Here is a 17,132-nt window from a genome sequence, read left to right on the forward strand (position 1 = left end):
TCGATCAGAGTAGCTTCCGATGTCCGCCCAATATAGGAACTCCGCAGAGAATCAGAAGAGTGCATCAGCGCGTGAAGAGGATAAAAACCAAAGAATCCATTATATAACCTCGTCATCGGAAAATCAAATGGCGTCATTTTGAAACTTTGCATTATGCCATTGAGAGCATTCAATCTAGCCACTCATGATAACAAAATGGTTATTTCCACGACAAAATCGTGGACGCAAGCCCGTAGGTGACGTTGGTGTCCACGACATTTTTCATCCAATCCTTTCAGGACATATCCTCAGCGGAGTTTACTCTGGGTTCAAAACATACTCCAAAACAGACATAATATTCAAGCATATTATTTGATTATGACCGTGCCTTATCACACTTCTATCACTGCGTCGGAATATGGGTTCAACGTTTACGGGTTCATTTCACCATCATCTAATGTTATTAATCAACTCGAAAGTCGCTGAGGGTGCTTTAATTTTCTTCTTTTTTCCGTGATTCGTCTTTCAATTTTGAGTGAATGCATTGCTTACTTTTTCATAAAAAAGTAGCATTGGTTCCAAATTCTTAGTCTTTATGAATTGTTAGTAGCATAGTAATTAGAGCGCATAACCAGGAGGTCGTGAGAGGATAACCGCTGTTTCGTATTTATGCCCTTGTGCAAGGCACTCAATCCTACATAGTTCTCTCCACCCATAGTTAAAAAGGTACGTAGCTCGAAGAGATGAGGGAATGTGAATGCCATACTCCCCATGGAGGTGAGCTTCGAATCTGAAATGTACAGACCAATAATATCTGGGGTAATAATGTGAGGCACTTTGAGCGATGACCGCATGGGATTCATTATTGTTATAACAAGTATTTGTTCAAGAAAAAATAGTTTCGTTGAATATTCACTTTAGGATGGGAGAGACCCCTATCAGCGAATTAACGTAGCTTAATCTGACATACCTGCCTATAGTCTCCCTTTAAGCTGTTTTCAACGTTTGCCAAAGCTGCGGTAAAATATTTCCAACGGGCATTGGAGGTCATCCTTGAGATTACTTGTTACTTGTTCTTACTGTCCATGATTCGTGAATGTTGTGTTCTTATCGTTTGGGGCTCCGGAGGGCGAACTACTGGCCGGTGTTCTTTGAAGTTTGGTTATTAAGCCTGCCCCAAAACCAAACAGGATTTTATGGTTTCAGCAATCTCAGTGCAGAAAAAAGTTCTTCAGCGAGGTCCAATGATCAGTTGCAGGGTCCCCCGGTAGGCCATATTTGGTTTCTGGAAAATTCGCTTTCATTCGTGGCGCATGAGCAAATGGACACAAGAAAATTATAACCAGAACATTTCACCCCGATTTGTCTAGAAATAAACCGTATAGAGCAAAAAAATTGATTCATGCACTACGTCAAATGTACAGAGAAAAAAATCATTAATCGTAACTGAAAAGAGCCTGTTTGGTTTTGTGGTGGAGACCAATACAAATTAAATTTCTAAGACATCTGACCAGCAGTTCGCCCGCCAAAGCCCCAAATATGTTGACAAAACATTTATGAATGGACTATAGTTAATGGTAGCTACTAAACCGTATAACAAAACAAAACTGAGCTCAATTGTTATCAGTCAAAATTTTATTTTAATCGAATTTAATTGCATTATTGGAACTACACCGTATATGATTAGATATTCCCCGAGGTTCCGATACTCTGATCCGTAGATCTAATTCGTACACTCTTAGAAATAAAGGTTGTTTAAGCTTTTGAAATTCTATAATAGCGTTTTGGCCAACACAAAGATGCAGTTTGTAGGGGTCTTCAATAACATGAAAACCTCTAATCATTAGAGGTTTTCATGAGGTTTTCATTATGGTTTTTGATATCCTGAAAAAACGTCCAAGGATTTTTCAATTCGAAAAAAACATTGAGTGTTTTCAAAACCTCAAAATCTTAATTTCTAAGAGGACTGTGTGACTGTATGTAATGTTCGTTTGATGTCAATTGAAAAACTGAGTCCTTTTTCTTTTACGCCAGTCATATATTACTTGGTTTACTTTGCTTAGAATTCATCGCATTCCATTGAATTGCCTCCTGAAAACAATTTCCCGAAATTCGTTCCAAATGATCGAGTCCTTCGTCGAAGTTACACGCATTCACCCCTCTACATTTTTACAGGCCATTTTGCACTGCTGAGCCTTTTTAATGCACTGCAAGAAAATAATAAAGATTTTTAGGAAGGTTTTTGAATAATTATGTTACTAGCGATTGTTTTATTAGGCATAATTAGGCATAAAATCATAAAATTAGGCATAAAATCAACAAATGTTGAAGACGACGTTGTGATTTTGCCAATTCCAAAGTACTTTTGTGTGCGACATTTACCATTATATTACATTATGCATGTACATTAAACTTTACCTTTATTGTCCCACAAAATGTATACTGAACTTTAATTTCACCAATCTAAGACGGTTTCTGAATATTCAAGAAACTATAGATATTATTTACGGTCGTTATAGACGTCGTTCAAATGTTCAGTTTGGACTACGGTGGGTTATAGCGACACTAATTCGACCATTGGTCATGTTCCGGTGCTTTTTTTTATTTGCAGCAACGACCACGACTGCCGAAACAAAGTTTATGTTTCAATGAGTTGGCAATGTATGCTACCAAAGTCTTACCTTCGTCATATCACCTCGGCAACCTGTCCCGCATTTGCCCTCGCATATCTTCTTGTCTTTCTCGGCAGGACTTTCGCCGGCTGTGGTTAGCGGCAATGAAACCAGGAGAATTAGGGCCAGCGTTAAGAACTGGAACATAGAACTTCTAGGTTAATTTGCAATCAAGGTTGTATACGGGATGGGGGCCGGTGTAGCATAAATATTGTGATCCGCGCTATCGAGGGCGATACCGAAAAGTACATGTGACCTCGAGGAATAATTCTGAGCGGAAGTCAACAAATCGAGGGTAACTTCCAGTATATCGCCAGACGAACAATTAAGTTGATCGTTTTGTATACCGAAACTGAGGAACTTTAGGCTAAAAAGGGGGAATAGGACTTTTCTGGCCAGGAGAATGTGCTAATTACTTCTGAAAACGACTATTAGGTTTGTTTCTCCCGTCCTGATCGAATATCCTTACTATTCATGATCATGAGAGTATATGAACACATCACATCCAAATGTGCACCATAAAGCCCATCCTGGTGATTACATTTCGTTCAGGATCCACTCCCCTCCTGCAATTATGTCGATAAATGCACCACTGTAAAAGCCACACGATGGAAGCTTTTTGATACTGTCTGTCATTGTGCGGATACATAATTAAAGATGACGGCTCGAATTGTTCCAGTCATAATACAAACATATTCTCCCTGGTAATGTTTGTAATGTGCATGCGCATCATCTACTGAATATATCCATTACATAATACTAAGAATTCATAAAGACTAAAGATTAGGAACCAATACTACAGCATCATAACTAGCACTAGGTTCCAAATGTTGACAATTTGGGGGCTTTGGCAAGATGATTCGTATTTTATTCAATGGCTATCACTACTATTAGCTAGTTGTTGCTTGATTTTGTCACAAAAAACATGCCTCAAATAGTTTAACTCGCTTAACTAGCTATTATTAGGCTAATAAGGAATGGTTTTTTAACGAGGTTCTAAAACCTTCCCGAAGGCTGGGTTCACATAGAACTATACTATTCGGGTATTCGGTGCACATTTTGCCAGGGCACGCGGGTACCTGAAATCAAACAAGGAAATTTCACAATACCGGGTCACATAAGAGGGCACTATTCGAAAAGGTCGTATACCTGCGTATAGTATAGTATAGTGGAAATCGTGCGCGTTCGATTTTCGTGCAGCGTATACCACCCTGTTCAGAAGTGACCAGTGCATTTTAATGTTATCTATCACAATCAACGATTTATTGCATACTATAGGATAAGTTAGAAACAACAGTACTCATTTTTACTCATTTTATTGCAATTTTTAAGTACAGGCCTTCATTACATGTTTTATTACTAATCAACTAAATGATTCTTTTAATTAACATCTGGATGATCGATGAGGTTTTTAAATGTCCTGTGGTACTCCCCCAACAGAGGTCTCATCTTAAAGTGCTGCCGCACCCATTCTGTTCTTTCTTTCTTTGGTCTTTGTGCCTGGTCAGCTTCATCCTCGGCTAAGAGGAGAAGAGCCAAATCTTCTTCGTCTGAACTGTCCATCTGATCGGCACCAAAAGACCGAATACCGCACGCATGCTACCCTATGTGACTCGCCGTGCCCGTATAGCGTATAGCGAATACCGAATAGCGTATATCGAATAGCGTATACCGAATACCGTATAGTTCTATGTGAACCCAGCCTTAGACAATGAATGCCCAATTTGATTTAAATGCGGTGCAGTGTACGTTTTCTTCGTTCGATGTTAATTTAAGCAGTAATGTTATCATAGAAATCGGACAGATATAGTTATTTATGATTAAGGAATTGATACCGAACTGGAGGTATTGGTTGTCTCACCCAAACCGCGAGGGTGGAGCTAAAATGTACGCCGAGGTTTTGGCCAATATTTTAGCTCCACCCGAGCTCCACACCTTGTGTAAGACAATCAATACCGACAGCGAGGTGTCAATTTCGATTCTTAAGCATTTCAAATTAAACATTGAATAATGTGGTTTTAAATGCCTTTGAAATGCTTCCACATTTTGCACCAACCCAAGCGGTTTGGGTTGTCTCACCCAAACCGAGGCTATATACATTATCCATTATAAAAAAAGGAAATATTCTCACTCGAGTGTTTTAGAATATCAAGCACATGAGATATTTTTATTTATTTCAGCTACTGATAATACTTACTTGAATGGCAATTAATTATCAAGTCGAATTTTATTCCATTTCTGAGTTAGCTTATAGGCTCAAACAAGCGTGTGCATTATGAATTGACGTCACTTTATCCTTGGTTTCTCGAGCATCTCAATATAACTTTCTAACGGTAACCGGAAAAACGCCGACCGACCGACCGACCGACTGACCTGCCAACCTACTCATAAGTCAATGTGATATATCCAATCCACGATAGCAGGTCATATGAAATGAAATTGTAAACAAGCGCACGTAAGCTGGTCGAATGACAACAAATGCATGTTGCGCGTTGCAGTTCATGCATTGCATCGGTCGAGACACTCGAGTAGAAAAACTACAGTGCATATACTAGGCCCAAATCATGTTTTTATATCAACCGACCATGTAGACAAAGCATATCTTTAGAGTATCGTTATCAGTTCCTTACCGCGTGGGCTCGTTTTCCCGGTATAATTGACTGGAGATGCTGCTGTCAGACACGTCGGACTCCATCACGTCCATTGCGCTGGGCACTACACAGGTACATGTGCTATAGAGAAGCGAAAGGGATACTGCACATGACGGTAGGTTGGCAGGTCAGTCGGTCGGTCGGTCGGTCAGTCGGTCAGTCGGTCGGTCGGTCGGTCGGCGTTTTTCCGGTTACCCTTTCTAACCAATTAGAATTTCTCAACGAAGAAAAAATATTTTTATATGTGGGCATCCTTCGAATGATCCGTATAATGATGAGTCGTATTCCGACTGGTGCCGCAAAGCAGTTTTGAGCTCTTTTGCAATTGCTTCTCTACAGCAAAAGTGTACCCTTTAGTGCTTGACAGGATCTGACACCAACTTTTGGTCCAAGCTGAGCACAAGGGCTGAAATTAAGGATCGGATCTACACCAGTGATAATGCTGTTGTATTTGACCCGTCAGCCTTCGTATGCTCAGCACTTGATGATACTCCATTGAAAGTTATCATTATTTACTCCATGATTAGCCCGTAGGGAAATTGAGCATATTTCTATGTTGTATCATAATTTCCTTAAATTTACATTAGATGTACCATAATGAGAATATAAAAGTACCACTCCTAGCAAACTAACGACCGCCACTACACTTGCATTGCAAAATATGATGGCAACAGTCTGGTCCCAATGATTATCATGTTTTTTCTTTGGTCTGCTATCATCTTGCACCATCCGTGCAGGTCAATGATGAGTACGCCAACGTGTTTCAATTTTAAGGGATTGCGAGAATTAGCTATGAAATATGATAGTTTAGTTAATTTTTGAGGTGACTGTACAGGGTGGATCAATAAAAAGTAATCCCGAAACAAACAACTTTTATGTGATAAGTATCAATGAATGAAGTAGGAGCTAGGCCCTTTTCATTGATGTCGTCATATCACCCATGCACTCACGGATGACTACACACCATTGTCTTGAAAATGACATGCAGAAATCTAATTTTTCCAAGTCGCCTGTTTCATTCTTTTCATGTTGTGTTAGGCTGAAATTACATAGACCTCACGTTTCATCGACTCACGACTCATTTGTCACTTGTCATTCGTGACCTGATGAATGGACATTGGAAAACCTAATGACCTGTTCTCATTGAAGTGAATTTTGTAAGTTTTGCCCGCATTCGTCGTCTCACGTCATTTCATGTCATTTCACGAGTGAGGCGATGAATGGACATGTTCATTCTTTGTGAAATGAGCTGGCAAAGAAAGTGGACGTCCATGTGCATTTGTAGTGATATCGCCTTCGAAACTGTGAGTTTAGCTACTTTTCGGCATTTTCATTAGTTTACACATCAATACAATAGCTAATTTCGATTGGAAATGAGAAACAATAACAAAAATGCAGCACTTTTATGTACCACATTGTTCTCGTCCGTCGCCTCCGCTTTCGTTTTCTATTCTCCATCAGGAGCAGCATGGCTGCCATCTCTTCTTCTTCTGAGTCCATGTGCGTCGCCGAGAAAATCCAAGTGACAAATGAACGAGCGAAAAGTGATCTGTATGTAAACCGCCGCGGTCACTCGTGACAAATGAGGAGTGACACGTGAAAATGAGCCGTGAGTCGATGAAAGGTGTGGCGCGAGTAGCTCATTCCTATGTAACATCAGCCTTATGCAGGCGTATCGATCCCCGTCTCCCTGTTGTTGGTCTACTCAAATTACCCTTGTTGCAGTTTTGGCTCGTACCGTGTTCTCGATACTTTTTGTCGTTGACCAAGATAGTCCTTTTGCAGGTTCGATTTCTATCCGGAAAGTTTTCTCCGAAGGCAGCTGCTGTTGCCTCCAAACTTCAGGGTTGAAGGAACGTTTCCAACATGAATACGCGCTATTCAATTGTCAACTGAACCATCTTGTACTTATGAAATCTGTTCTCTGAATGTCCCTCGGCAATGATCACGAAAGCAACCACTGAGATTAAACACATAATGACATAACCATGTGACTGAGGGCCTACAATCATTGTGGCTGACCAATCAAGCGTTGATCGAGAGGTGACATTCGTTTGGAAGTTCATATCTCAAACCTGCTTAAAACCAGGCGACTTGGACAAAAATAAGACAATGGTGTGGAGTCATCCGTAATCGCATGGGTGATATGAACACATCAATTGAAAGGGCCTAGCTAGCTCCTTCTTTACCATACATGCAATGAAATATCCATGGCATTAATAATTATCACATTAAAGCTGTTTGTTTCAGGATTACCTTTTTATTGATCCACCTTGTATATACATAGGAAGGATATAAAACGCGTTACCAACTTAAAAGATAAATAATTTCTCATGAGTTGGAAACAATTTCACGATAAAAGAACTTTCAGAATAAAGTTCGGACCTTTTCTATTTTTCTGAACTAAAAAGCTAAGTATTGTATATACAATTGTAACGCACTTTGGCTAATTAGGGCTATTGATTAGAAAAAAGCGTCTGACTACTTTAATTGGATGCTGGTCACGAACTCATCAACGGCGATCGACTACACAACAACCCTAGGGCAGTATATAAGGGATTTTTCAAATTTGCACCTTAAATGTTAAGTTTCAGGGACAAAGCACTGTTTTCGAAAAACATATTCTATACTGCGATCGACAATATTTCAACGATTGTAATTCAGTTGAAAATAGGTCAAAATACAATTCACATCTTGAAATTACACATAACTACAGGTGCGTAAGGCTTTGATTAGCCAAACTATAATATATTATCAAAATTGACTTCAGGACCTTCCTCTGAAATGTTGTCAGTCGTGAAAATCGTTACAACATATATGAGAAATTTATCATCAAAACTTGGTAAGGACTGTTTGTGCCTATATTTTAGCTCCATTCTCGCCGTACAATGACGAAGGAGCTGTAATTTGCCGTTATCTTTTGCAATGCAAATGCTCTAGACTCACCGATCTATGACCGGTTCATTAGTGTGAGGCATGACCGCCCCCAGTATGATATGCATGGAACAGACCGTTCCTTCTCACACTTGTTGTTCTTCAGGTTGTGGCAAGTTGATGGGCAGTCCTTGGCTTTGGAAATGAACTGATCGCTTGTGACCTATCCACTACATCTATTAGTGGTTATGGAGTGGTTAATCAGTTTCCTGTCTATTAGCCTAGGTCAATTGACAACGAATATTTAATAAAACAAGTCGCATTGATAATAAAGTGCAATCCCTAACGGTCTGCCATCCCGAGTTCTTGCTATGCAATTGATTCAAAGGCGAAATGCATAATCATTGAACGAATTGGTGTCGCCCACTCATTGTCCATCCCGATTGAAAAATTTTGAACGGCATCCATCGACAATGCGCACAATCTCGGAGGGAGCTATTTTTTCTTGCAAATCCAGAAAAACGGTCTCGGATCGTTGAGTCTAGAGTATACAAAGGGCGCTGACAAAAAAGAACAGGCGGCACAGAACTGATTCACGTGGTCTTGACACTTAGTTTACAGCTATAAAATGAAATTGGTACTTACCAACAAAGCACGCATACTGTTGGTTTTGTTTTCTAAACACAAAAATGAAAAGCGTCTTGTGTCGAGATGGAGTTAGGTCTGTTCTGGATGCTGACAATGATGGCCGTTCGAGTTGGAAGCGACGATTTTATGAGAACCTGTATGTTGATTGGTGAATGCAAACGATGTACGAGTCACGTGGCCGGTGGAAGGCAATGAACCAATCTTGACACTAGAGGCGTGGCTTTCGTTCCTTACAACGCCTCTAGAACTAGTAAGTTGCCACCATCTTGAAAAGCAGTACCGCGGATGTAGATCAGGAAAGAATCTTTCTTATTGCTGGGAGGCTATCGCATCACCACAAAGCCCGCGAAAATGATTGCTGCCCTACGCTGCGTATGAAGTTCTCAATACAATCATCTTAAAACAAACTAGTCAGTGTCAAATATTATTTATAAAGATCATATTTTGTTAGTTTTTAATAAAATATATCGTTTTATGAGAGAAAGTGGCACTAATTCGGCCTGAATAAGATTTACAGTCTGAACCGGCGACACAGTTTATGGCGTAGGATTGTCAAAACACTGAATATCAGGATGCTGACATCCAAGATGGCGGCAATTGATCAATTCAAGTGTCGCCGAATTTTTTAAATTGTAAAGCAATCAGTCATATCTTATCGGATCCTGTTCCACTCTAAAAGCACATCACAACGTTCGTAGTAGTGTTCTCGTTATCTATGAAGAGTCCGTCGTCGTTCGTAAATCATGGTAAATGCGGTGTTTAGTCCCCCATTTAGCATTTGTTTCCACAACTTTAGATGTTACATTCCGTCTGATAGTCAGAGGGCGGGCATAAACTAATAAACAAGAGCAAATTACACAGTTCTCCAATTCACGTCACAATTTCCATATTTGTTTTATCCATTAAAAAAGGTCATTGTCCTTTTTCATTTCGTTTCCGTCATCCTAAAATATGATGAGTTCGAAGCAAAAGGCAGCGCAGCAATACCCACCGGGCATCAATAGATCTAACAGTCCCAGTACATCTCCTATAGTCTTCTGTCGATTTCTAGTCTCTGAATACAAAAAAAATCCATGATGATTTTAAAAAATCGCTGTTTATATCCACGGGATATAGCACGCCAAACACGAAAATATTCAAGATTCAGAAATATTATTCAAGAATTGAAAAATATTTTCAAGATGTTCAAAAATATATGGAAGATTTTCAAATTATATTCAAGATTTTCAAAATGTGTTCAAAAAATTGTTCAACCTTGAATAAAAAATATTTAAGACTCACGTGACCCAGAAAGTGATGACGCCATTGCTCATATCGAGGGCCACAGCCCAAGTGATGTCAAAAGGACAACACAACAGAGAAACTCCCATCTTAAACCTAATGTTATATCATAAAGTTGTCAACAAATGTGTTTTATGGTGTACTTAATACTTCGTTTATATCTACTTGAGGAGTAAGTAGATTAGAGCCACACTGCTGCATATTAATGTTGTAGTTAATGATGTGAAAAATACTGTCGAGTCCCTCATGAGCTGTTCCGCATCCCTAGCATCCTGGGGAAATCAAGGAGAGGCAGTATAACCCCCTCATTTTTCTCACGATGCATAGTGCTAGTACCGGTACAGGTGGCAGCACTTTTAGGGAAAAGAGAAAAGCTTTCTCTGAGGCTACCCCGATTTACAAGCACAGGAGCCGCTCCATATTTTCTAGTCCCACATGAGCTGTTCGGTGTTTCAAATCAGGTCTTAATTATCGATAATCAACGTTGAAATGCAGTAAAAGTCCTGTTTCTTGTCTCTAAACAGCTGATCCGTACGGAGGCGCTTACTGTGAACAGATAAACGAACTAACGTTGGAAATTTTGAGCGTGGATTCCTGTAGCTTCCCTTGACAAATAAACGTAAATGGGGCTCACAGGAGTATCGTAGATTACGTATAGAGGACTGTCCTATCGTTTGAAATCACATAATAGCAGGTGCATGGGTGCAGTTCCTAGAAAGTTCATGAAGTGACGGAAGGCCTACCTGTTCATGTGTTTTCGAGCGATGTGAGCGGCATGCATTGCAGTGCTGACGACCCGGGCTTGTTGTTTACGTTCGCTTTCCGTCAGTATTTTGGCGTTATTTCATCGATTGACGTGGGGTTACTCACTTGGTTAGTTGAAATAACTGTTGCGGATGCACATTGACAAATCCTTACTTCATAGAAATTGAAGACAACGTGTAAATTTTGATTAATGAGCAATTTAATTATTTTTCAATTGTGCTTGAATCCCACATCATTCCGGGTGCGTATAAAACAGAAACTCGTGCACGCGACACAAACAACGGAATATCTAAAAGGCGGACCGGAAATCCGCGGCACATCGTGACAGCATGAAAGGAAGGGTAATGATGGTTGAGATTAGCGCACCACTATAAAGTGTCAGAAGGACTCGAGATGGTTTGGGGGTTCCACTCCATTGCCTCGGGATAAGCGTCTTTGCTAAAACATGTGAGAAGGATGAGGCTTTTGGGGACTCTCCCAATGCACTGGCTTAAAAATGCCAGAAGGACGGGGATTGGGAGGGGGGGGGGGCGACCCCAACTTTTTGCTTTGATAGACGGTTTTCTCCGTGTATCTCTTTAGTCTTTAGCAGTACCTCAGCTCCATCATCATAATAGCCGGTAAAGAAATGGAACATGTCCCCCCCCCTCTGAAAGGTGTCCGGACTATCGTAGTCTGGCTCTCTGGCAGATTCATATGTAAAGTGCACATTCTATTGAACTCGCGCACCTGTCGACGTGGGGAGCCCCCCCCCGTCCTTCTGACATGTTTTAGCCAGTGCATTGGAAGAAGGCCCCCCCCCCCCCCCACCACCATTGGCCTCTCAACAAGTCCTTCCGAGCTGCTTACACCGGGGCGCTCGAGTGGAACCCCCAAACCTTCATGATGGTAGAGTCCTGTGACACGTTTTACCCAGGGCGAGGAAGAGGTACCCCTTTGATGGTACCCTAACTCGAACCCTCAACCATCATTACCCTTCCTTTTCACTGGCATGATATTGGCAAGACTGCCAAGAGGTGGTACTGGTGGCTTCCTTGAGACAATTGCATGTGATTGTACCTGGGCAACCAATTCAAGGGGTCATGGATCAGAGTTTCCCCCCCCCCCACAACATGTTGCCGAATGGTAAATGCATAAAAAATTGGTTGGAAAGGTTTTGCAGGCCAAGAGACTGGAAGACACTTGACTCTTGAGGAACAACAGACTGATGAACAAAGAACCTGAGAAACATAGAACCCTCTTCATATCTGGGAGCATAAAAACCCTGCTAGCGAATATTGATTTTTCTTTAGGAAAAACCAGAAGATCTGCGAAATCAATGGTACCCCATAAAAAACGTACATTCCTGGATAAGGTGTCTTCGCGTCCCACCACGGCCCATGTGGAATTCGTTCAAAGGTTTATTGAAATATCAAAATAAGTTTTGTTTTTCGAAACGCCTGCCCGGTTTTTGCTTGATTAAAGCTTAACTGTATGAACAAAAACAGAAGCGTCCATGTTTTAAAAAAGACCACCGCGCTGTTGTAGGCCTGGTATTAAATCTATTTCTGGACGACCATTGCGTTGGAACCGGTGCCGAGCTATTTATCTACCACGTCTTGCCCGCAAATAGCGGTGCAAGTTTATGTGCTGATATGGCATGGTAGGGGATTGTTTTCATTCATTTCTATTTCTATAATTCTAACTTGTATCGTTTGTTTTTTTCAGGTTATCATCAGGACACACGCACGTACATGCATGCACATTGTAGGCAACCTGCATGATTGGACATGGCCTGCGTGCATTTGTACTTGTACTTACACTCATGATCCAGCACTTCCAGTATTCTGCTAACAGAGTGACGGCAGCACCACTGTTTCGCTGTAGACTATCATGTTTCTGGCAGACTTCTGAAGGGTGTTTCGAACGTTTGCATTTCTCTTGGCAACCGCGCTGGGGCGCGGTGGTCTTTTTTAAAACATGGACGCTTCTATTTTTGTTCATGCAGTTCAGCTTTAATTCGGGATTATATCCATTTTAAGCGTCTTTTGGATATTATTACTAAAGTCTCAAAAATCAAAACACATCAGTCGGGGGAACCCCCCCCCCCCCCGATCGCGACCCCCCCCCTGAAATTGAAGTTTCATAAAAAAACAGTGTGAATATTCATGTGGTTCTCTCTCGGAACCAAGAATAGTCGAGTTGCTTCGTTCGCGCGTTTATCTCTTTTGGTGGCAATTTTAAGTAAAATTTAAGCCATTTGAATCGAGAAAAAATGTTTACATTGGATACGTATGCACGTAAAAACTATAGCAGTTAGCGCTTCGCAGATTCGGCTTTTCTGCTGCGCGCTTATTAGTCTCTGGACTTTTCCATGAAGGGTCGGATTTCTGAAAAACATGAGAAAAATACCAGGGCTTCCCAAAATAGGGCAATAAAGGCCTGTGTTGAATGGGTTTAATGATCGAGGTATGAACCAAACACCCAGGAGTAACCCGAATTCTGAATACTAATAGCTCACGCAAACTTAGGTCACTCTGAGTGTTTGGATCACACCTCATTAACCCTTTTCAACCTAGGAATTTGATCTTTAATGCCTGTTTTGGGATTTCAGTGGTTTTCTCGAAATCGCACCTTTCAGGAAAAAGTCGGAAAAATCGGATTTTTTCGGATGAATCAGGAAAAAGTTATAAAACCTTTGAAAGGTCATAAAAAGCTTCCTACTAGTGATAGTCATGGACATGAACTTTAATGAAGCGTTGACCGGATTTCGAACCCTGATAATCCCTGTGGACGTGTAACTTGAAACCTGTCTCTCCCCGAATCTCCCTAAATTTGCTCCTTAATCTCTGACGTACCGATTCTGTATTGAAATTGATACTGAGTATTTTCAAAAGTGTAAAACATTTACATGTATAACCACATTTGAGTTACACCATCACTAGAAAATTTCAGAAACAAAATGTCACCAGAATAGCGTCAAGAAATTAAAATTTCGACAGATCTTATACGTTCTGTACTGCTCACCAATCCCTATCGAAGTATAGCCTTATATTTGTGTATATACCCGCTTGCATCTGGTCACATTGTAGCATTGTCACATTAAAGGCACTATGCCACCTGGTTTTAGAAACCATCAGCCTATCTCCAGGTGGGACTGCCTTTGCACCGTCTCGACAGAACCTCGTCACTTGTGATAAAATCACTTCAAAATCTCTAAGCTCATCCTGAAATTGTTTTCCCTCTCGTCTAATTTTTCTCCAGAATGTCTTGTTGAAATTATCATAGAATATGTAATCCGCTCTACTCCATCGCTTATGGAGAGTTTTGAGATATGTAAAGTTTCTCCCCGACTTGGGCTTAACTTGGTGCTTTTTATCGAGGTTTTTGTTCAGGTGTAAAAAGACTATCTCTTCTGTCTTCCAACACAACATACGCTTCAATAGTACAAGCGATTCTTTAAAGTATTCAGTGATGGCTACGAGGCGGAAATGTTTGTCAATATACGCAATGAACTCCTTCACTAACTCGGGGTCATTTACCGAATGGTTTGAGAATCCAAACTCCGTGCTGATAAAGTTTTGAAAGTGTTTGCCGTGTATGGTCTTTTCCTTTAAGGTGGGGCTTTCTAGGTATGTTTTAATGGGGTTCGGTCCCTTAATATCCAGGACCTTGGCGTGATCAAAACCGACGTAATCGAAGGCGGATTGAAAGGTAAAGAAAGGTTCCCGGATGATGGCGACCTTAACCGTATCGTCTGGCATGACCTTGTTCAAGGTAGTTTGATTGTAAACAGTATGCAGCGTGATGATGTCTATCAAACTGTTGTTGGCCTTTTTTCCCGGAATGTCAAAGGTTATGTATCGCGTGAGGTTTCTCACGTATGTGGGCGAGACATGTGTCGGAAGCAACGAATGCGGCCATCCCAACCAGCCAAGTGAAGTACCAGAGCGCTGTCCGAAAGAAAGTCGGTATTTGTAAGCAAAACGGATCAGTAAACCAGCGAAAGTAGTCGAGCCGCATTTGTGGGTCTTCAGGAAGTAGATATGATTGGCGGGTCGGCATGGGCAGGGTCTTTCTTTTGGAATAAAAGTTATGGCACCAGTTTTCCAGTTATGGCACGTGGTCTCTTCTGGGAGTCTGCGTAGCCATTGTAATGAGCTGAAATGAGACAAACATGAGGTTGAATGGCAAGAAAACCTGCGCCGAATAATAGTTTAACAGAAAAACCAAGACGTGGCTTTGATAATGCGGTCATGAAAGTTTAAGATCCGAATTATGAGGTGCCCTAAAGCAACCCCTCCGCTGCAAACGATAGCGCAATACAACTTGACACGAATAGACCTTCGTACTTCGCCGTTTGGGGTTCGATCGGATTGCGGAACCTGCTTATTAAAAATGGCCATGCATGGATCACTGATGGGCCCATGGATGGATCTATGATGATTATCACCAACCACGTTTTACACTAGGATCCCATAATAGATTCTATGATGAACCATTGTAGATCCACTGATGGGCCGTGGACGTTCCATTGATGGGAGTTCCATCATAGGCCCAATGACGGTGGGTCCTAAAAAAATGAACGTGAACGTATCCAGCAAAGTACAAGCCCATTGGAGTAACAGTCTTGAGAGTTCTGGAAAATAAGGATATTTCACCAATTCTGATATAAACTTGTTGATGGCCTGATAACGGATTCCATCCATGGATCAATGATGGGCCCATGGTCGATACGACGATGGTTTCCATCCATGGATCTGAATGGGGAGTCTTCATCATATATGCATAGATTGACCAAGGGATGGAACTCTTATGATTAATCGCCGTCATAGATCCATGCATGAGCACTTTTGCCTGTGTAACGCAGCCACACTCACCTAATATTAGCTAGCCTATCTCCAGTGTTCACCAGTAGTCGATCAGATGTGAAAGCTGGCACCCCGAACCACATAAAGACAAGAATGCACAGGCCTAATAAAGTGGTCAGAAGTAACTTCGGGTAAAGCCGCAACATGTCTCACTCGTGGGAAGTTGGCACCAAGTGTTACCAAAATGTATGTCTGCCCTTGCCTTCCCTTCAACCCGTATCTCAGCTGCACGTTCCTTCCTCAGCAAACGTGTCATTACAGTTTGGCGCTCATTCATCAGGTTATCCAACATGTTCATGTAAGGGCCATTTCCCATAAGGCCAATTGTATCATATGTTTGTTTCTGGTCAACACCCCCTTGTGATTTTTGCATCTTCTTTCGAGGTAAGACTTTTTTTACCTTAGACTGTCGGTCTATTTTCGGTAACAAACTGTCCTAGAGAGGTCTAGATCTGTCATAGTAACCCAAACCTTCTTGCCATGGTCAAGATGCCTCGCTTCAAAAAAATCATTTCATTTGTATCAACAAGGCCCATTGATTATAAGAATTATTAGATTTTCTTGCGTGTTGATGACTTCGCCGAATTCAACTCCGGCGCCCGACACGTCGGCGACAATAATTATTTTGATCGCACGTCGGACGGCGACGCAAGCCTTGATCGTGCGTCGATCGGGTGTATGGGCATGCGTCGAAGTACGAATTCGGCTTTATTTGGACTCGCCAATGGATCAGGTAATTTTCAGAAATAGTTTTTTATGCAGAAAAAAATCATACAGATTAATTAGTTGATGTGGGCTAACCAACCGAAAAAAAAAATCAGACAATATGAAATGTAGTGAGGGGCTAAAGGGGAACTATAAACAGGAGCTAGGGGCTCAAATTTATAATCGTCCCGAGAGTAACATGCACAGTTAGGGGAATGGGTCATGTATGGTTTATCATTGAATATATTGCTCGTAAAAGAGTGAATAGTTTCGTTGTACTGTCAGATGGGAGAGACCCCTATTGGCATGTCCGGGTAACTCAATCTGACCTACCTGGCTCTTCCCTACAGACGCCCTTCAAATAGCAAATTGTGAACTTATTTTCAGGCATCATCTTATTTTCAATTAAAATTCAACAATCCTCATTTTAGTATTTTGGCCTGAATCAAGTAATAGTTGGAGATTGTCCATAAGTTTTTAAAATAACAGACAAAAAACAATTAATCGACTTTTGTTGGCCTTATTGCCATTATGGTACAGATGATGCAATGCTCTTGGCTTTAGATAGTATCATACCGGTTATATTCAATCTTATATCATCCCAAGGCCTACATTGTTTTCCGGAATCAATGCATTAAACGGTAAAATCAGACTTGTTCATGTATGATACCCTCATACTAGCAGTATTTTGTAACAGACGGTTTGAA

General features: G+C 41.1%; 1 protein-coding gene and 1 long non-coding RNA gene across 2 annotated transcripts; both read right to left on the reverse strand.

The window, feature by feature from the left end:
* Positions 1 to 1,592: 1,592 nt before the first annotated feature.
* Positions 1,593 to 8,980, reverse strand: LOC135502440 (uncharacterized). Its single transcript, XR_010449767.1, has 3 exons — positions 8,822 to 8,980; positions 2,661 to 2,789; positions 1,593 to 2,186 (listed from the first exon to the last, which is right to left on the reverse strand). It is a non-coding gene; the product is annotated as an uncharacterized LOC135502440 (long non-coding RNA).
* Positions 8,981 to 13,872: 4,892 nt separating this feature from the next.
* On the reverse strand, positions 13,873 to 15,866 carry LOC135502650 (galactose-3-O-sulfotransferase 2-like). Its single transcript, XM_064795606.1, has 2 exons — positions 15,730 to 15,866; positions 13,873 to 15,010 (listed from the first exon to the last, which is right to left on the reverse strand). The coding sequence occupies exons 1-2, from the start codon at positions 15,864 to 15,866 to the stop codon at positions 13,873 to 13,875; spliced, it is 1,275 nt and encodes a 424-aa protein (XP_064651676.1).
* Between the last annotated feature and the right edge of the window lie 1,266 nt (positions 15,867 to 17,132).

This window comes from Lineus longissimus, chromosome 18 (genome assembly GCF_910592395.1).
Source record: "Lineus longissimus chromosome 18, tnLinLong1.2, whole genome shotgun sequence".
Lineage (NCBI taxonomy): Eukaryota > Metazoa > Nemertea > Pilidiophora > Heteronemertea > Lineidae > Lineus > Lineus longissimus.

Excerpts from the sequence above, each read along its gene's own strand:
- LOC135502650 (XM_064795606.1), bottom strand. The coding sequence starts at position 15,866 with ATGTTGCGGCTTTACCCGAAGTTACTTCTGACCACTTTATTAGGCCTG. Across the intron at positions 15,011-15,729 it reads GATAGGCTAGCTAATATTAG|CTCATTACAATGGCTACGCA; the intron begins GTGAGTGTGGCT and ends GTCTCATTTCAG.